This window comes from Tachypleus tridentatus, chromosome 11 (assembly GCF_004210375.1).
Source record: "Tachypleus tridentatus isolate NWPU-2018 chromosome 11, ASM421037v1, whole genome shotgun sequence".
Taxonomy (NCBI): domain Eukaryota; kingdom Metazoa; phylum Arthropoda; class Merostomata; order Xiphosura; family Limulidae; genus Tachypleus; species Tachypleus tridentatus.
In genome coordinates this window covers 1946527-1969614 of record NC_134835.1, presented here as the reverse complement: position 1 = coordinate 1969614, position 23088 = coordinate 1946527, and the positions used below count along the sequence as shown (strand labels likewise).

Genomic DNA, 23088 nt, shown 5'->3' with positions numbered 1-23088 from the left:
TCACAGGTGTAACTTGCATATAATTTCGGTCATGTATATGGCATTACAGCCACTACATGTATATTTATATGCAATCCTAGAACACTTAGGGTTAAGTAATAGGTCTGTATATCTCCACAGATTTTGTATTTTGAGTGGTGCTTTAAATATTATTTGTAGTTGCATTTGCAAATAAAATGTTTTAACTATTACTAAAATATGTAGTTTCAATATGAAAGTTTACTTACCAAGAAAATAAGAATGATAAGTGCTAATAGATATCTGTCAGTGCTGGTGATGTAACTGTACAGTTAGATTAAAGGGTTTTATAAACTAATGTTCTAAAAACTTTTGATATAAACAGCTCCCATATCTAAAATATATCCTCACCTCTGTTTCTTAATGCTTGCTTCCACAGAAGCTTAGAGACTTCAAGAACCCAAGCAGCCTTTACATCAGAGTTTGGTGCCTGCAGTATGTAGGTGTCATTCAACTTTCTTTTACGAAACCAGATTTCAAACTTAGTAGGACTGTCACCTGTTTTCTCTGTCATTCCAATATCAGAAGTCTAAAGTGTTAGATTAATCATTTAAAACATTAAGAAAAAAGGATTTAACATTTATTCCTCAAAAATATCATGAAAAGTTCATTTTTAATTATTTCTCAGAGACCTAACAACAAAACTAGCAGTAGTTGTCATTTATGTTTGTAAACTTGCGTTTCTTTCATTTTATGTAACAATAGGAATAAATTTTCTTTCGTGGAATTTAAAAAACAAATTTCAAAATGTCTCCATATGCAACAAACTTACAAGTTATTACACCTTTCAAAATTTCAAAGTCAGGGATAACATACAATGCTACAGTTTCATAGTGAACTTTTTAATGTCTACTGCAAGAGGATAGCATAACATAAGTGAATCATTAGAGTATGATGTGCCAAAACTCATAAGCAGCACAATACCCAATGCTTTCAAACAGTATGTGGCAGTATCATGAGGGTTAGTGTCATTAAAACCAGTGTTCACACTTACGCAACTGCCCACGACTACATTTAATATGCTTTAAGTTATACAAACAAGATTCTTCAAGATAGTTTAAAGCAGAATAAGTACTTTAACATTGTCTTTATTTCAAACATTCATTTAACCTAAACTGCAGTGTACGACTTTTAAACCTTTTCAGCACATTATATACAAAAGAAACATGCAGTAACTATGAACATTCCTCACATAACCTTGTAAGGTTTTGTTAAAGTTTATAATCATTTTGTACACAAAGAATAACATTATTTTACTTGCATCTTTCTAATAAAAATGACATTTATCTATAGTAGTAACTTGCATCATCATCAAACTATTAAATAATTTGAGTGTAAAGTGAGTTTTATTTTAAGTATCAAAAAAAGTTGGTTTGTTTTATAGTTTTCACAATCTCTAGGAGCCCCTAAAATGACATTTAAAAGTTTTTAAATTACATGTTTATATTTTATTTTAATAGTTTTTACTATATCACTAATTCTAACTATTATAACCAACACATAATGCAGTGAAGTAACTAAAATTAGGAAATAGGAAAAAAAACATACTTTCTTTATTTTTTGCAGAATATCTTTAAAGATTTTCCTTTATCAAAATTTGTAATTTTGGGTTTTATCCATTTCACATATACTTAATTTTTAATATTTTCTTTTCCTTAACTGCTTATTATTACATCTCAACACAAGTGACCAGTGCTCTCAAGGCATACTACAATTTCTTTAGAAAACATGCACAGCCCTTTGGCCAAATTTTTGTTTGGCTCATAATATCATAAGCCTTGAGAATGAATACAAAGCATAATGCATACTTTAAAAATATTTAAACCTTTTAATTATGCATTTTAAAACATAACCAATACATAATTGACTAAAGTAAAATAATAAGACTTAAATACAATTTAAACTGTATCTCTAACTATTATGTATTTAGGTGAAAAAAACATAAGTGTTAAAGTTGATCAAGAACCCAACAATACTACAGCCAATTGCATGTATTATGTGAAAACAACTAAGCACCAATTTTAAAGTAAACATTGTTAGATTACACTATAAAATTACTTATTTCTAGTGTCTATACACATTTATATGAAGGCTATATAGCTCAAACACATCTGTTGAAAGTGGGTGTAGCAGTTGACAAATGTTTAAAGATTTATTACTTGTTTAAATTGTATTCATTTAGAGAACACTGAAATGAAAAAGTCAAAAGGTTATGTAAGCATATTATTCTCTAGACCTACATCTACTCAACTACCATTGTATTATTATAGATACAGAGTGCCAAAAGAGAATCTTATCTCATTGGTCGTGTGATAATACATCCAAAGTTAAGTAATTTTTTAAAGGTTTATTTTAAAATAAAGAACTTAAAACTTGTATAAAATAAAACTTTGAATCATAACATACATTATAATACTAATTTCTTTCACATAAACTCTTAGTGTAGGTATTTAAATAAACTCTGAATATAACATAACTATTTGTGTGAAAAACATTTAATGGGGCTCCTGTTTTCTTGGTTATGAACAACCTTGCCATCCACTGTTTGAAAGCATGCAATGTTGTAGCCAATTTGGAGTGTGTTTTTTTTCTTCATCATACTTAAAACACATAAAAAGTTTTAAAAATACATGCTAAAATCCAACTTAGTCAAAAAAATGAATGTTTCATAGACCCAGAACCTGTAAGTCTGAGTACTCAGAAGTTGAATGTGTTAATGTTGAAACATTAAATATACTAAAGTAGAGATATGTAATTTGGCTTATCAATCATTCAAAGATAAAAACTAAATTATCATACAGTGATACTAACTTTTATGCTATGCTTATACTGATAAATTTCATGTCCTTTTCGCTCAGGATCTCGTCGAGATTTACTGAAAAGGATCAGGTCTTCAAAAAGAAAAACATGGCGCAATGATTTTCGGGAGCGTCCTTGCCAAACTATGAATTCATCTTGTCTCAGAAGTCGTCCTTGCTCTTTAACATTCACCTATAAAATCATTTTGTTACGAACTCCTAATAATATAATACAACATAACATTTTTCAACTAAAATTCATGAACAGTCTGAGCTACAACAAACAGGGTTTTGTATTATGGTGAGATATAAGATAAATAAGCATACTGTTAGTCATCTGGATGCACTAGTCATTTACTTCTCTCATTTACATACAACTTAAGCCTATACAATGAGTTATAACAGGATAGTACTTGGACAAGGATTTCAACTTTCACATGCTATTTCTATCAAAACTGAAGACTTTTCAATACAAAATCTCTCTCAATTTCATAACAAATGGAATAGAATATAATAATAAAAATCTTTTAAGAAGAACATATATCATTGAGTTAGAGATATCACAGTTTAAAAGTCATTCAGTGCTGTCAGTGATTATTGTTCATGAAACAATTGAGAATTAAATCAAAAGTTAGAACTGGAAGGTTTATATTTCATTAGAGAGACCAGAAGAAAGGCAGAATAGTAAGTTCATTCTCCCTGAACTTGAATTAACATTGCATTCTCAAAACATGTAGTGCGTGATAGATGTGCCATGTTTTGAGTTCTGCAAGAATTCAGAAAAATATTACTAGTTGACATTGGATAAAACTATAAAATAAAAGCTGATAATACTATTGTGTGCAAAAAAACAGCTGACAACTGCACATGTAGACTCTACAACTACTCATGCAATAAATTGATGTTTATGATCCCTTGATCACAAAAAAAAAACCATTAAAAAGATGTCTTGTCCCAAAACCACAAGTGATTTGAGTGGCATCCATATTCCCAAAAAAGAAAGATCATTCATGTGCTTAAAGAAGGAGAGGTGAATCCAAGTCAGGCTCCATGATCCACAGCATAGAGCAGGATAGAAGTCAGCTGAGCCTAGTTGAAAAACAAGGTGAAAAATAAAAAAAATACTCAGACTGATGACACATTGAATTGGAGCAAGAATAGCTGTTTTAGCACTGATAGTGAAGCCTGTCTTGATTGTTTCTGAGAGTAGAATCAAAATGTGACATTGTGAAAATTGATAAAATTGTGTTAGCAGTAACCAGTCATCTATGGAATAGTGTGTGCATAGTGCAATAGAATGGAGGTAATGAGATACAAAATCATAAAATACAGAAGAATCAATGTGAAACCTATGCGAGTCTGAAGATAAAAAACTGAAATTGCAATACCTGATCCTTGTGCACAAAATATTCTGACAGTGGTGGGAAGCCACTATGGCAATGTGTATATAGGAACCAATTAAAATGAACTTGGATATCTACAATCCCAGTAAAAAAATGTGAAATCAGATTGAGGAATAAGTAATTTGTAAATATTGGAGAATCTAGGGATTGATACAGATGAAAAAGATAGATGACTGGACACCAACCTCCTTTCTTCTTAGGTCTAACAATTAACAAGAATGAAGCCCTAGAAGAACTAACACAACCCTCTCACTACCACCAGACGAACCAAACTCTGACAGCCATAGAACTAAGTTTCAAATCCCAAAGATCTGCAAGAAATAGAAACTCTACAGACTGGATAGATAAGATGTAAAATGAATGATTAATACTGACTCAAGGACCTGTAGTGCTCCTGCATTCATTGTTAAGGTTACCACATACCCAGAAATTATTTCAACAGATATTGATGGTATATTATAAATCACCAACACCACTAGCAGCCATCCAACTGAGAACTGAAACCCTTGGATATAAAAAAAATATATTCTTGATAGCAATATACTGAGAGGTTGATGTTAGGGGTAGGGACCCACAAACGAGTGGAACTATGACCCCTTGTAGAAGCCAATTAAATTAGAGATGTCAACTTCAACAGGGATGAATATAGAAACAGAGAAAGGAACTAATGCGCATGCTAAAAATTAGCCCAATTTGTCATCAATCAAGTTTGTGATGCTGGAAGTTTTCCAATAAAGTGAAGTGTAAAGAAAATAAAATGGAGGATAGGAGAGTTGTAAGTCTATAAACTTACTCTGTCCCATTAGGGATATTGATCTATTCAGATTAACTATAAACTTTACCTTACAATCCCGAAATTTTAGGAGCAAATGTATTATTTGACAGCTAGGAAATCCTTTCACCTAGTGATGGTAGGCTAAATAATGAAGTTCCATCAGCCATTTCACAGAAGGCATAACTGAGAAGTAAACTTCCCAGTATGAACCACAATGTTTGTAATGTAGAAAAAACTTAAAAACTTGCTTTCAGACTTTCCAGCCATCAAGTAAGGTGCAGGCTCAAAAACAACTGGGAAAAGGCCCAAACCATCACACTCTTGATAAACCAATACAAGGAAATAATTCAAAGGCAGCTCATCACAAAGTGGCCTGCTTTTTGTTTTATATTTCATTTAAAGTGTGTGCAGATTACCATTGATTGGAACAAGATTTGGGCATGTAAGTTTGTTCTGTTAGAGCAAAGCAATGTTAAGCTGTTTGGCATGTCCACCATAGGGAATCAAACCCTGAACTCCAGCAATGCAAGATCACAAACTCATAACAGTCCAACAAGAGAACTGATAAGTCAACAGACTAAAAAAAGCTGCAGTCAATACAACTTCTGTCCAGAATGTTGAGGATTGCCCTCAACTGCAGCCTCAAAACTCACCAAATAGTCTCAACTGAAAGGGACTCACCCCGTTTCCCAGTTGTTGAGTGACGCTATATATCTGAGGTGAGATAGGAGAGATTTGACACCATACTGGAAATAATAATTCTGGAATTCATACCATAAAATGACAAATATAAGAATCAACTACATAACATGGAGAATGTTCAGAGTATATCCAATTGATCTTAGTACTGGTAAGCTCATGAGTGACATTTTTTTGAGTGAAAAAGGATAACATTAATTATCTTAACGAGGTGCTTATATACAATACCAGGATAGAGGATGCATTTGACATAGGTGGAGAGTGTCAGGAGACAAATACCACCAAGGGAAATTAAACAGGTTATAAGAAAGTGGAGCAAACAAAGAAAAAAAATCATACCAATATTTAGATGGGCAAAAGAGAAAACCCTGGCAGTTGAGTAATAGTTGAAGTAGGGGTATGTATGTTTTGGAAAACAAATATTATTGTTGAAACGGTTCTCAGAAAACTATCAATCCCACAAAATCTTTTCATCAATGTAACTTTTTGTCAGTACAGAAGTCAATGAATCAACCAACATAAAACAAAGATTCATGTACAGAACAAAGCTTAGCATCAAACGATATTTTAATCAGTACAAATAAACAACATCATTATCCAGACAGATGTAGACATACGTCACTGCATTTAAAAATTATGTTAAGTAATTAGTTACGTCCTGGTGAGAATAAAACTTTATTCTGAAAAAAGAAAGGGGAGTCTCATCCTCCCAATGAAAAAGGCACTGTTTAGGACAATGTGCTTCTTTATAATAGGTTTTAAAAATGATGTATGAAAACATTCTTATTTATTTTAACAGAAATCCTTTCTTCATTCATTTGAAATTTTGTTTGAAGAGATTGCATTAAAACTGAACTCTGTCTGAATATTGTCTAAGATCTGTGTACAATGACTATATAGTTATTAACTACGGAGGAAAAAAATGTGGTAACGTGTTGTAAGCACTTCCTTACATGGGAGATTATGTTTAGTTATTACGTAGAATTAAAATAAACAGGATAATTTTTATTTGACTCAGACCACACAAGATAAACAATACCCACATACAAAAGTATACAACTATACAAAAAATTGGTCTTGTTGAACATACATGTATGAGGTGGATTAACTGGTCTTGTTGAACATACATGTATGAGGTGGATTAATAATCTCAACAACTTACATCACAGTCCCTTAAAGCATCCATTGCCAACAGGTCATTTCCATGTCTCAGCTGAAAACGAACTATTTCTTCTGCTGCCTGTTAAAGTAAGAAACTTTCAGTTTCTGTAAAATTTCATGCTTTAAATCAGTGCAAAAATCCACAATACAATTACTAAAAGTGCATATTACAAAATAGCATGTAAAGAACTAGTGAAATATGAGGAACTATGTTACTTATTATAAGGTATTACTGAAATTACTGCAGAAACTACAAGAATCCAAACCTCATGAGATATTACTGAGATTAAAACCAAAAATACTGCTAATAAAGTGTATACAAATCTTGTGAAATATTACTGGGTTTGTGGCTGAAATTATCATTAACAGTAATGGCCTAACCTTGTGAAATATTCCTGGGATTGTGGTTAAAATTATCATTAACAGTAAGAGCCTAACCTTGTGAAATATTACTGAGATCATGGCCAAAAATGTTGTTAACAGCAATAGTATCCAACTACTCTTTATAAGTAGAAAGTATATTCAATTAGCTTTTCTGATTGCCATGTTGATTTTTAGTTTTGCTCTATGTACAAAGCCAGTTCTGACTGAAAGTTTAATATTAATTAAGAATAAAAGAACAAACACTCATAATTTTAGTTGTTCCAATTGCAAATAGTACAACCAACCTTGAGGTTTTGGTATTCAGATATCTTTTCTGGACATTCCTTCAGAAGTTGTTTAAGCAGAAGAGCATATTTACCCATTCTTTGCACAGGTTTAAGTAGATAAGAAGCCAAATCCATTTTGTCACCCAATTCCAGCTGCTTTTTCTAAAAACCCCAAAAATATGCCTTGTTAGTAAGGTTTTATAATAGACTAAAATAGCTAAGTTAACTTCATAAAATTTACATTATCTGTATTTTATTCAGACCCTAATCCCACAAAACATACATCTGACCAAGTTATAAGAAACAATGCATATCTACATCATCCAAATAATACACTAGCTCAGCTGTAAAGAAGTTATTTTTGGGAATAAGGATAGTTTCCTCATAATTCCATTCAGAGGTTAATAAAGTGTACTAGATGATATTACAAAAAGTGTACTGCAGAAAACTCAAAACAAACATGTTCATTATTAATGGGAATTTAAACACCCTATGAATTCAGATTTTATATGTCTCTATGCATGCTTTTCTGCAGACACTTCTAAACTAAAATATAATGTTTCAGATAATTTATCGGTTGTGAAATAAACCAAATAATTTATTTGTCACTAATTAGTTTGTTTTGTAACTTTTATTTCTTTTATCATTAACCCTTTCACATCAGATCACTGGTCAAAGGCCATGTTGTCACGTTTGTTGATTTGCATTCAAAATTTTATTGAATTACTATTTAATGATTTATGTCAATAGGTTTGGAATTAAATTGTAGATTATGTTTCAAACTTTAACATTTAATTAATTTCTCAACTTAAAAGTAAATATTAAAGTAACACACCTAAATATAGATCTTAGTGAATCATTTGGTATGTTGAATGTAACACTGTTTAAAATTTGATGTATGTGATTTTAAAATAAGTCTGTAGTTTCTCACGAATTAGGAACACAAATTACCGATATTGACAAGCTAGAATATAAAATAAGAACCTCGTACCTTTTCATTTTGCCAAGATATGTGTTACATATTGAATCAAGTATAGTGGTCCCATTGACCTCTTTCCAATTTTGAAAATGATACCTTATATACACTTACTTCAATGTATGACATGTGACTAACCAATCAACAGCTTAGAATGTCCTATTAAGGGTTTTCTCAGCTATTTTAATCTATGAAAAGGCTACCACCTTATTTCAAACTGAGATTTCAAGAAGGTAGTTTGTGTCTTTAGTCTGCTTAAAGTTTATTTTTTAAACTAAATACAGCTTAGTTTCTAAGCTTAATAAAATTATAGTGAAATTCTATGGTATCAGTATAGTTATTTACGATTTGTTTTGTTATTCAACTGTATATATAAAAGCTAAAAAATTTGTTTGATATCCTCCATGTGTGAAATTTTGAAAGGTTCTGAAACCTATTTTCAGCAGCTCCCTGCATACATACAAATGTCATAGCGAGAAGAGATAATTACTTGCTCACCTGTTTTTATTTGTAGTTCTATATTTTAAGAAAAATAAGTTCAATAATTTATTTCTAAATAACAATAATCTTTTTACACATATAATGTATAATAATTGAAATGTGACTAAACATTACAAAATATTAGTCCACTAAAACACAGCCAAAACATGGAAGACTAAAGGTTAGTTTTATACCACTTAATACAGTAATATAAGTGCACATGCACCATGTCAAATAAAAGTTATGTAATGTTAGCTAGGCATGTATAAAAGGTTAATATAATAAAGAGTAACAAATATATAACATTATGAAACTCAAGCTGCTTAGACTAAACATTTGTACTTGTATGTTATAACATGTGGTCATTTTAGAACAAGAAACAGCATAACTTATATTTATTTCCTAATTTTTTTATGATGGTTACAAGGTTGGTCAATTGATAGACCTTACATAGTTAGGGTATAGAAAATAAAATATAAAGTGTTTCTGAAAAAAAAAACGTTTGAAATGTATTTAGGAGAATTTAGATATTACATAAATAACATTTGAGATTTTTAGGGCATAGAAGAGCTAAATCATAAAATGAAATCACTTTGCACTCAAGACTAGTAATAGAAAACACTCAATATTTACACAAACGTACCTTAAGGAAAATATTTCATTAAAAAAACTGATCTTTATGTACAAAAATATTGTAATCTTTAATGCAACTTTACACATGATGTAACAAAGTTATAATGCAAATACTTAACATGTGCAAATGTGTAGATAGATTAGTGTATATTATTCCAAGCTTGTTGTGAAAGGGTTAACTTTTTCACTCTCTTGTGAATTTACTTTCACAAATATAAAAATCATATAAGTTAGAATTTAAGATAAATAAATGAATATCAGTTACACTGCAAAATATACCACTAACATTTTAAAATATTGTTAGTAAATTACAAAAACAAAAAAATGTTTTAATTAAAGCTTTACTCACCTTGAAAAAAGCATTGCCATATTCCACCATTAAAGAGTCTGATTTGGGTTTATTTTTATTGTACAAGGCATAAAGGTAAAACTGTGCCTCCTAAAAATAGAAAATATCCAAGTTCTGAGCAAAACCTTTTAATGGGTACAAAGATTAGGGAAAAAAAATTCTTATAACAACATAGCTGAATGATAAACACTAATTCTACAGAATAGTTTGCTGTATGTTAATAATTTTCATAATAACATGTTTCTAAGATAAACTCAAATAATGTAAAAATAATTGAAAAAATTACCAAATTTACTCATTTTAACTGTTAAAAGATTGCAGTACTGCTAATTCACAACATATCAAACTGACAAATAATGCTATATTCTAAGGACCGTCCATAGGTGGTTCTGACTTTTTTGTTGCCACTTTTCACAAGTTAAGCAGAAACAATCGGTGATGTAGAGAAAACCCACTTGTAGAGAAATATATATGTAAAAACGGCTCATTTGGATACTTTCTCAACCCAAACGAGCTGATTTTACATATATATTAAGCAAACACCGTTTTTGTCTGCCAATGCAATATAATATCCATTACAGAATTTTTGTCAGCTTCTAATAAGAATATTAAGCCTAACTCATCCAAATAATGAATACAATAAATTAATGAAGTAGGGAGGTTTATTACACCTACCATTGCTACCAAATATCAGAAAACAAAAATCACATTTGACACAAATTTTTATTTCACAACTTTCTTTGTTTTTCTTATTATGATATCTAAATCAAGGGTTATAAAAAAAAATAGCATTTCAGATCTATAGTGCCTATACTTTTGAATATAAACAATCTAGTAAAGTTTAAATTTGGTTGTTTCAACACTACTGCAGTTGTCATTTAGTCTAAGTAAAAAACAACCAGAAAAGTGCCAAAATGTCATCTAGATTTAATCCTTTCCAGAAGACAGTCCATTCAAAAGTAACAAAAAAATTACAAATACTGTCACACAACGTTTTGATGGAGATATTATGTCTGGATATAACATAATATTCCACAAAAACTGCTTCAACAACTTTGTAACTTTCAATAATTAAATGAGTATCTCCTAAAGAGAAAAAACACAGCAATTAATCCTGCTAATTGCTACTGGACCTCCCTACGTGCTTTCCATAGCAAAAGAGCAACTCCATACAATTGTTTGGACAGTTCTACACAGTAAGTGCTACAACTGGAAAATATAAACTTGCCTCAATATGATGCAAAATGTAGACTTCACCAGAAGTGTGCAGTTGGTAAACAAATCAGTTATTTGGGAGGTAAAGAATAATGCCAGAGCTATGTTATTTTAAATACTAGAACACATCTCAGCTAAATTTTATGGCAACTAGGACTGTATCTAAAATGCAGTTTGTATACAAACAGTTTAGTGATATGGTACCAAAGGCTATAAACTGGTAAAGCAAAGAGGCTTATTGGGCCAAACACGATGTTGAAGAGAATAATTCAATAAAGTCAGTGACTTGTTTGGTAAATAAAAAGATAGAATATATACATACCAACAAGACTGTCAACTGAACTAATTATGCTACATCTTATTCTCTCCAGAGTCATATCTATAACCAATTATTTCATTCTAATCTGAACCCATCTCAGCATGCCATGTGAAATATGCATTGAAACGTAAATTATATACATGATCTCAAAAGCTTAGAGAACAAAGTACTGATTTACTTAACAAAAACAATTTTGCTGTCTAAAATAACAATGAAAATAAGGCTAAATCAGCTAGTAAAGTTATTATCGATTTCATAATTCTTTCTTACCATCCAACTGGTTGCAACAAAACTGTATAACAGTCATATTTTAGTTTACACAAAGTATAGTCATGTTACTTTATTTCATGGAGAGTTGCATACACAAAATTTTATATTGTATGTGATGTAAAGTAGCTACTATGTAGTATTTGATGAAAGGTAAACAGACTAGTTTTGTCTTCATGTAAAAGATTTTTCTTATTTTATGAACAAGGTACTTAACACTCTTTGTAGTTAGTCTAGTCATGGTTGGTAAAGATGTGAAGGGTACCAACAAATTAGTTATCACTGAGTAAAATGTCAGACTGCTGATGGTCTTGAGTCATCTATGATGGTTGAAGTCATACAAATATCTAAGAAATGAAGTCACCATACACCACTGATAGTGGAAAGTTTGGCATGGAGATCGAAGAAGTAACAGGTTCTAAGAAATGAGATGTGCAAGATTGATCCCTCAGTGATGGTGAGCTAACTATGGTGGTTAGAGATATGGAGGAGGGTTATAAGGAAGTTCCACGTACAGTATCAATCCCATTGTGGTGGTGAGTTAACCACAGAGGTTGAAGATGTACAGGGTTCTAAGGAATTTGGTCAACACCACGTGCAGTGTCATTTCTTTGGTGGTGATGTATTTATTTGGTTTCAGTATTTTTCAGAACTAAACCAAAGATTAAGTATTCATTCCTTTGTCCATAGTTCATGCATAGAAATTTGTAATATAGAGTCACTGTATTGAATTGTATTGATTATCTCAAACATTTGCCCTTCATCTTCACTGTAACATATAGATGTATTGAACATAGGCAGAATTATCCTATTTTACTGCGTTATGTATTCTGGTCAAGTAATTAAGTGTATGACATTTTACAATAAGAAATACTTACATAATCCTGAAAACACTGGCCTACAAGAAATGGTGAATCTGCACACCTTTCCAGCTCACTAAGAAAATGATGATTATGGAATTCGTAGATTTTTTCAATGTTGCCAAATATTACATTTCTTTGACCTCGCAAAGCTTGAGGAATGTCATCTCGCAGCAGTTCAGGAATGTAATTCTGAAGGGGGGAAAAAAGAAACAATACTGAACTGTTGATATTCTTGAATATACCATTTAACGCTTGTGATTTCTAACAGGAGAGTTTAGAGACAGACTAAGATACTATGAAACTGTGATTCCTATATCCATAGTAAAAGAATAAATTTTATAATACTTTGTGTTATGTTTTTGTATATATCACCATCCTCTGAGTAACATACAAAAACATAATAAAAAGTATTATAAAATTTAATTTAAAAAATTCAAATTATAAATCAGTAAATTATCTTTAAATTGATATTTAATTATTTAGCTTTAAATACATAAAAATGCTATGGTATAAGTTATTTTAAAAATTTACTTTGGTATATATTAATTTAAGCAAAGATTCTGTTAGTTGAAATGTCATTATACAAGTGTGGGTATTAAGAAATTTACACATCAACTTCAAATGTATATATAAGGCATAGTCAGTACTCTAGTGTTAGGGGTTGGGTCTTTTTCCAAAGTACTGTGGTCATTTTCTTCTAGATAATGAATTTAAGTCATTTGAATGAAAGTTAGGTATTTATTAAAAACAATTTAAAAGACAGTGAATCATTTAGACTTTTCAAAATAAATCTGGAGTGGTCAGCTGAACCCCATCTCTTTTTCCCCTCAACTATATCTCTACATTATATATGTAAATATTTACAGTGTTAGTACTATATCACAAATTCTGTAATTATAACACACTAGTAAGAAGCAAGATGTAGAAACAACTTGTATCAATAACACTCCATTGTGAATTCACTTACTTCCACTATCTCATTTCCAGCTTATTACTGACCAAAATGAAATAGCACCACTGATTATTTAACTTTTTAAATTTAGTCCACTCTAAATTAAAACAGGATGAGTCATAGCTAAGAATTACCAGTTTCTCTCCTAACAACAATCCTCTTACCTCAATGATGTATTCCAGTGACTTGACATAATCTTGTTCCGTCTGAATCATCTCTCTCATAATTAACAACAACTGCCTGAATTTAAAAAAAAAAACATATTAAAATATAAACCACACTGAGAAACAAGAATACTAGATTGTCATGTTTGTTAAAGGCATTTTTTCCTTTACTTATTCAACATTGTTCTTTTGTCTAATAAATATTAATTCTGTTATTTGAAGTCTTTTGGTAATACAACATTCACAAACTTTTAAATACTGGTTTTACTTCAGTATATAAAAACAAAGAAAATCTGAAAAAGAATATGCAACCAACACAGCATAATCAGAATAGGAAATATGAAAACAACATAACACAATCAGAATGGATAATATACAAACAACACAGCATAATCAGAATAAGTAGTATACAAAAAACAGATCACAACTAGTGTAATATATAAATACATATACAACTTATAAATAATATATATATTCAACAAAACACAACTACAATAGGTAATATATAAACATCAGAGACAACTTCCAAGTTATACAAAAGTAACAGACAATAACTTGTATTAGTATTTTTTTTTAAATCATAGTGCAAAATGAGTCTGATTGATACAAAACATTGAAGAAAAACATTTGTTAAATACTACATAAATAGCAAAGCTCTTCTACAAATTCCATCTAGTACCACAAATATATAAAGAATACTTTCTAACTTCAGAGACAGAAATGTCTCCAATCAATAAAATGTTTCTTACATACTTACTTCTTGGTTTTCGCTTGTTGATCAGTGTAAATATTACACTCTTGTCTTACTCGAAAGCTAGGAGCCCTTGTTAAGTGACTGTTCACTGGTACAGGTCCACCACAAGGTTGTGGTAAACCCTCTATAACTGGAAGCTTCAAAGTATTCACAGAGTCTTTACTGCAGGAGAAACTAGAAAAGAAAATATACCTAAACTTTGCAGTAATACCTATGCAGTACCTTCTCTTTAAAACAACTTGTCAAATACCTGAGCCTGTAAATTTTTGATAAAATTTAATACATCAGAAACAAAAAAAAGCTGCAGATAAGATATTAAACATTTAATTTTTGTAAATTAAATTGTTGTTATTTATATCAACGTAATTCTCTTACTAACAGTTCTCATACGATATAAAATTAACTATTACTGTGTAATAAATTTAACATGCGACAAAACACGTTTACCAACATAATACAATATCCTATTAGTGTGCTTGGAACATCTCATCTGTTACTACTAATATAAATAGTTAAATCTCACACTAACAGTAATTTCTCACCTTTCCTCACTGTTAATGGCTACCTGCTGAAGTTTGAGATTATTTTCAGGAATCTGAATATCTGAGTTAGGTTTCTGTGAATTTTCTTCATAAAGCTGCCAAGTATGAGTGCGGCGCATGAGTTTTCTAACTGGCCGATTGTAAGAATGTCCTTCTTTAACTGAATTCTGAACAGAAGCAGCTCCAGACACAAACACAGCAAGTTTTTCTTTTAGCCCAACTAAACTGCTTCCACTGTGACTCTTCATCACTCCACCAGGAGGAGTTTCTTTCTGACTGGAGTTGGCAGTTCTTGCTTCAAGTTTGCTACGTGATATTGATGTAACTGGACCTTGGGTGGTAAGGTCATCAGTGATGAGGCCTTGGCTTAATATTTGCTCCTCTTTCTCTTCCATGTAGTGATCCAACTGAAAACTGTCTTTGATTGCTGGGACAGAAAGACAATTGTTAGGAAAAGAAGTGTATGATCCTGCAAGAAAATTGTAGCTAGATGAGGTATTAGCAACTGGCTTCCTATGGTAGTAGCCAGGGTATTCTCCTACAGGGGTACTGGTACTATGTGGTATCCAGAAACACTGAGAAACTCGAAAGCCACTGGGTAAATCTGAGCTCCACTGTAAAGAGCTATCTTCCATCTGTTTTTTATCTCTCAGCAGATTAGCTTGCCTTGCTTTGATCAAATCATTTGTTTCTTGGCATCGAGCTTGGGCAGTCTATAACACAAGGAAGTGTTTAAGAAGATATATCATTGCACTTATTTATTAACATACAAGTTATGTGAATTTCACTAACAAGAGATTAACATAAAATTATATGGTAATGTTGGAAACTGACATGCATGAGTGGCAAAACTGAAAGGTTTGGACTTCATAATTCCTTTTCATTAATTAATGCAAGCAGAAATCCACTAAATAAAAAATATCTGAGTAAATTTAATGGTTTAGAGGCTGTGAATTAGTTTATTTGTAGAACACAGGCATTCTAAGAATATAAGTGTGCCTTAAACAATACCAAATTCTTGGAAACATAACAAATATAATAATAAGTTGTACCATGCATAACACCATTTTGGTAAAATAAAATATTTAAAATGTATAGGTAAGACGAAAGTTTTAACAAAAATGTGTATGTTTCCTAATTTAACAAAAACTACACAAGGTGATGATAAATGTAATTGGTTTACGAGTTAAATTCAAAGGTTTTGCTGAAAGAAAAGCACATGGTGGATCTCAGACCATTTTATACACCATATATTATGAAATGAGTATCTAAGTGCCTAATATGTATTTCTTGAAAATGATATAATATTTTCACCCAAAACTCTATGTTAATTACCACTTATAAACTAAATAAGCCAGTTTGTTCCTTTTAACCAGCAATAGAAACTTTAAGACAAGTTTATTTGTATTCTCATAAAAAAAACAAAGTTTAACATACACTTCTCATGATGAAAGAAACGAGAAACCATTTTCTTACTAAGACCTTAAAAGAAACACAGAAGTGCAGTTCTTCTAAAAAAAAATATTTCCCAAATTTATAATTTAAAAGAAAATAAACAAAAACAAGATATATACAAATAGCACTAAACTTATAAAAAAAATATTAACAACTGCAAACAACAATTAACTGTTGTTCTTGCTGACTTGAAAAACACTTATAATTAATAGAGAAAATAACACAAATACCAAAATTAAGAACTGTCCCTATAACATAAAGAATTAAATTTGAATTGTGGTCCCTATATCATAAATATAACACAGTTCCTGTAACACAAAGATATTTAACTTTGAAGTATGATCCTTTATTGTGATATTCCTACCATACAACAACATTAATGTCACAGTCTTGGATGTTTTTCCATTCATTTTATGAGTATGAATATCAGTGTTTGTCAAAATACAGGGTAGTACATTAATGGTATTACATTAATCTAATAAAGCAGAATAAGATTTTTGAGAATTGAGTTAATATTGTGAACTATACCCTTGACAACTGACTCGTGTTGAAGTAAGGCACATGACAACTTACTTCAAATTGTAAAGTAAAATATACTTTACTAATTTCTCATGCTGTCAGTTACAGAAACTGCTTCACAACTGAATCAACTGGTGAGAAGTAAGAAGTTATTTCACAACTAACTCAGATGGAGAAAAGTATGAAAATGGTTGAGAGCTGTCCCAAACTGAGATAGTATGAAAGCACTTAACAACTGTCTTACAAACTAGAAAAGTGCTTGACAAGTGTCTCATACATTAAGAAAAAAGAAGGTATTTCACCGCATCTCACATGCTCAGAGTGCAAGACAAAACTTGACACCCGACTCATTGATAAGGAAGTACTTGACAGCTGGTTTATGGTGTGAAATAACAAATCATTTGAAAACTGAGTGAATTAAAAATGTAGTTGACAAGTAGCTCATCACAAAAAATTAATATTGTTCATTAACACTGTAGTGTTAACAATAACCCAATATAATGTTTAGGCATGCTGACTCCATAATGGTTGGACTTACTTTGCACTGTTCAAAAAGACTGTCGTTTTTAATTTTATAGCCAAGTCCCACATCTCCTTAAACTCTTCATTTCTAATTGGTGGGTTGTTGTCAACATAATCTTGAAGAGATCCGATTAACTTCATCAAGTCTTTAGGGTGAGTTACCTTCTCAATTTTCAGAGATGAGAGAAACTTCATGGCTTCTAGTGCCCATTCATAAGACTAAGAAAGTTAAAGTAATTGGTAATCATTAACAAAATTCTGCTATATACTAAATATGGCCACATCAGTTACAATGTTTTACTTTTATATTTCTCAATCTTTTACTTTATTATCACAGTCTCTCTCTCTCTCTCTCTCTCTCTCTAGATACATGCACACACACAAATACATATACTTGGATCAGTGGGGAGGGTCACTATACAAAGGAAGTATTTTGTGTAACAGAATAATCTCTTCCTAAGATGAGTGCAAGAGATTAGAAATTAGTTGAAAACACTACAGTTCTCTTTAGCTTTCTGCATATTTACAATTAAATCACAAGTATGGCTGAAAAAAATTGTAAATTACAGTTCCCTACAGGCAAAGTGTGTTATGTCTATAGAACAGAAGACAAATCTTGTGACATACCAGTACACCAATAATACCTTGCATTGTCAGAACACAAGCAGATGCCACATTTGTAAACTTAAGAAAGAAAATGTGGCAAAGAAAGTGTCCCTTAATGCACTAGTTCACACAATCTTTAGGAAAAGCCCTAAAGTCAACACATAAGAGGATACCAGTACTTATGAGGACATCACCTTGCATCATGGATGTACTAATACATTACATAATCCTAGTGTTCATACATAATTCAATATTTTCTCCTTCAAAGTCATATTTTTTATTCATAAATAACTTCATTGACCACAAGAAGCTTTATCTTTTACTTTTCATATAGTGCAGAGAAAGATGACACCACTGAAAGAATTAGCAGAAGTTTCAATCTTCAACTGTAAATTAATTATAATGGAATTTTTAAAATACTTTGATTTTGTATTTTGATAGAAAATATTACATACTGTAAATAAATGACACTCCAGTTACACATATATCCTATATTAAAATGTTGAAGTGCTACAGAAACACTTATGTCAATTCATAAGTTGAAAAAATATTTGGCAAATGACCTTTAACTTTATCATCATAATTTCAATAATTTTGATAAAAATTAAGCATTTCTTAGTGGAATGACTGAAATAAAGGATCCTTGAATTCTGGTGAACAAGCTGTTCATGTTATCAAGACAGTGCACTGTTGCTTGTAAAACAGCTAAGAAACTTTTATGATATATTTACACATGTAATAATTATCAGATAAGGAAGGTAGTTACTTCTACAATGATCACAAATTAGGTCTCACCTGTAATATTATGTACAGTTTGATTTGCTATCTACAAAAGTATACTAACTTTATGGGAAGCTTTAGAGAGGCTACTAGGCCAACTAGAAAGGTTATTTTCAAAGGATATGTAAAATATCTATAAACTTATTTTATTTTCAGAGAAAAAAAAGAAAAAAGATCAAGAGATTATCTTCCTGAGTTATCAAGATTGTAAAAAGAGACTGATAAGTAAAGGTCCCTGATTTTCAAAACAATAGAATGAGGGGTCAGTTTAAGATATGAAAGAGACAATCAAGGCTCCAGTTTTATTTTTCTAAGTGTGTAAATTCCTTGTGGAATAAGCTGTTGGTAATAGTAGTATATGCCAGCTCTTAACAGTAGTTAAGGAGGAAATTCATAAATTACTGAATAATAAAGATCTAATTAAATTTTCATTTGTCTTATAAGTGGACGAATGGATAATGACAGACTCAAAGAGCCTAATGATTCATTGTTGACATGCATTTTAACGTGTTTACTACCGTGTATATAAGGTACAAAATATTACTTAGAAGTTGAAATAAATTATTAATAGACAAACACACTGATTACCCTATCTAAAAGGCTGTAAAATCTGCCACTGTCCTCCAGCTTTTCTCGCGTGTCCTCAAGACGTTCTGCAAAGTCCTGAAGATGTTCTCCTAATGATGATGTTAAACTGTGGGTTTTACCAAACTCATCAGAAGATGACAGCGTTGCTCCAAACACAGAAGCTTCTTCCATTAAATCGTTACCTTTTTCAATTTGACGCTGAAATAAATACACGTTCACTGAAAGGCCATAAAAAATCAGACAGGTCATTATCTAATCAAAAACCAAACACATCTATACGTTAGAAAAAAAATCGCAAGTACTCACTTCCTTTGACATAAGATAGGTGTCACTACATTTTTATTTTTTTTTTTTTAATTTCGTACAAAGCTACTCGAAGGCTATCTGTGCTAGCCGTCCCTAATGTTTGGCGCGACTGGGATGCAAACGCCTTAACACGCTTGGCCATGTCAGGCCGTACATTTTTAATATAAAACACAATACTACAGAGTTACTAGCGGAGCAGTGGAACAAATTTGTCCGTATTCGTGTTAAAACGTCATACTGTGCTGAATTTTTTATATTCTTTATATCAGTCCTTTACGAATTTCGAATCAGAGGCACGAGAAATATCATTTGAAATTTATCTTCTATACGTTACCTAGAAAATCCTTTGTTCAATGTTAATACTCGTTAGCTGAACTGCACATGATTTCAACTTGGGCCTGGCATGGCCTAGCGCGTTAAGGCGTGCGCTTCGTAATCTTAGGGTCGCGGGTTCGCGCCCGCATCGCGCTAAACATGCTCGCCCTTTCAGCCGTGGGGGCGTTATAATGTTACCGTCAATCCCACTATTCGTTGGTAAAAGAGTAGCCAAAGAGTTGACGGTAGGTGGTAATGACTAGCTGCCTTCCCTCTAGTCTTACACTGCTAAATTAGGGACGGCTAGCACGATAGTCCTCGAGTAGCTTTGTGCGAAATTCAAAAACAAACAAACAAAGATTGCAACTTATAATATGAAGTACGGAAAACTTAAGTTATCTTGTTACTACAGAAATGTTAGTATTGTGTATTATTACTCGTATTTGCAGAATGTAACGGCAGGCTTAATAGTTTTATCACAAACACTGGTTTTCATTTTAATTTTACATTTGTACTGCTATGCTTGTTCTCATATTATAGCTATAGGACTGGTTTTCTGTGTCAGACAGATATTTCTGATTTCGGGTGAAAACAAATGTAATTTTATCTGCAACCATGTTTGACCCAGTTGATCAGCTTTTAACAGCAAGTGAGAGAACTGCCGGAGAGCTGAGCGTGACAATCAGAAAGATAGACTGAAAATGTCATTAAAATCCACCGTGGATTTCAAATCAGGTTTAATGGAATGTGAAAGAAATGAAAGTAAACTCTAGTTTCATTGGTTATCATTTCGATTAACTTCTACAAGATATTCACGTGCAACTTCGCATGTTGTTTGTAGCTAACTAGGCTTGAAATCTCAATTAACGTTCAGTGTACTGAGTTAGCTAGAGATTAGGTTAGTAAATTCTTCATAACTCACACATTTAGTTAAAACTAAAAATACCCGTGTAGTAAATATGTATTTTATTTTACTTCAAGGCTTTATATTACAGTAAGTTCAATACAGAATTGGTCACTAAAGCGTGGACATCCACATCTTCTAGCACAATATGTCAAAAATAATTTCTCACAAACACAACTGACCCAACTGTTCTAAAATAACAGTTTATGAATAACAGGTATGTGGCTCAACCTTATGACAAGCACGTGTTAACGAAATGTGAAGAATTGGGTTTGTCTATTCAGTTCCATACGTCAGTACAGTCCTTAGCCAACAACAAAATATACTATTTTCTGCTCCCCGCTAGTACAGCGGTATGTCTCCGGATTTACAACGCTAAAATTAAGGGTTTGATTCCCCTCGGTGGGTTCAGCAGATAGCCTGATGTGGCTTTGCTATAAGAAAAACACAACACAAAAACACATACTATTTTCTTCTTGTATGTAATAATTCAAGACAATGTTAAAACTAGAATTAACATTATATCTGTATGTTATAACCAGTGATACAATAAGTTATGAACATTTCAACCTGTTAGGACTAAATTCTATACAGTGGTACCTCGGTCAGTTGCATGCTGACCTCCTGAAAAACACCCCTGGAACGAGTGCTGATACAAGTGATGCCTTTAAGACTAGTAGGGGTGGTTTGAAAAACATAGGAAGAGAAGTGGCATACATAGTGTGGTGAAACATGGGGAGGGTGCCAGGCAGAAACAAACCTCATTAGACAAGTTTTTAGTGAGAAATAGGTCCAGTGAGTCTCAAGCAGGTTGTAGTGGTGCAAAGAGACAGAAAAGAGAAAGAACCGCAGAAGTAGAGTTACCTGATGTTTCTATGGAAGACGACTCCCCTTCCAAACAATAATAACCCTCCTACTCTCCATGTTCCTCACCACCTTTCATTTACACCATCAGCTCTCCTCAGCACAGGAAAAGTGCAGTTAAAGTTTCATTTATTTTTTTATTGTGTTTATAGTTTTCGTGGTTGACTTTATGCATGTATTATTATATAGGTATAAATAAGCAATATTTTTACTTAAAATGCTTCATAATGCGTAATTTTTGGAGGTCTGTAACGGATTAATTTAATTTACAGTATTTCTTATGGGAAAAATTGATTCGGTTTTCGAACAGCCTTCTGGAACGGATTATGTTCGAGAACCGAGATACCACTGTACTTTCTAACTCGTTAGAAACATTTTTTGTAATATGCACTATACATTTAAACTCGTTACAAAAAAATCTCACAATAAGTGTTTGGTTTATTTTGAATTTCGCGCAAAACTACACTAGAGCTATCTACGCTAGCCGTCCCTAAAGACTACAGAGAAGGCAGCTAATCATCACCACCCATCGCAAACGTTTGGGCTACCCTTTTTACCAACGACGTTGACCATCGCATTATACGCCTCCACGGCTTAAAGGGTGAGCACGTTTGGTGGGACTGAAATTCGAACATGTGATCAACAGATTGTAAATCGAGAAACCTAACCACAACAATTATTACACATTCAAACACATTAGGGCCAGTATCATAATAAGTTTTGAACTTTCCAACCCGTTAAGACCAGTGTTATGATAATAAATATACATTCCATCCGATAACAAGTCTTATAATAAGGTATATGGACCCAAAAATATGTTAAATATCACAATTACAGCAACTCTGATTAACACCAGTGTTTTAAAATTAAAATTTATTCATATATTATAATTCCAAAATCTGTTGTTTTCAAATTTAAATACCACAGTTATAGTAACTTCTGTTAACAACAGTGTTACAATAAGTTCTATTGTGTATATCTATCTTATACACCTGTAAGGAGTTCATACGACACTTTTAAATAAACATATAATCTGAATATATAAAGTAAAATTTACATCCAAGCCACACAACAGCATGATATTACTGTAATTAACTACTGTTTTAACTTTTAATCTGTTCCTCTTCCGTCCTTCTTCACTACCGATAACTTAAGGAGGAGGACCTGTAACAACTACTTTTTTTTACATCTTGGTTTATTTTAAATTTGAT

The 23088-nt window shown here is 31.7% G+C and overlaps 1 protein-coding gene across 1 annotated transcript in view; it reads right to left on the bottom strand.

Annotated features, from left to right (window-relative positions):
* The window catches only part of LOC143231606 (puratrophin-1-like), a 121449-nt gene that overhangs the window by 5284 nt on the left and 93077 nt on the right, over positions 1-23088 (bottom strand). Inside the window, 12 exon segments of the mRNA XM_076466131.1 lie at positions 370-547; positions 2830-3009; positions 6856-6933; positions 7523-7666; positions 9943-10032; positions 12622-12795; positions 13723-13798; positions 14480-14650; positions 15019-15731; positions 17531-17559; positions 17562-17733; positions 19489-19686. Of these exon segments, the coding sequence (XP_076322246.1) occupies positions 370-547; positions 2830-3009; positions 6856-6933; positions 7523-7666; positions 9943-10032; positions 12622-12795; positions 13723-13798; positions 14480-14650; positions 15019-15731; positions 17531-17559; positions 17562-17733; positions 19489-19686 (2203 nt within the window).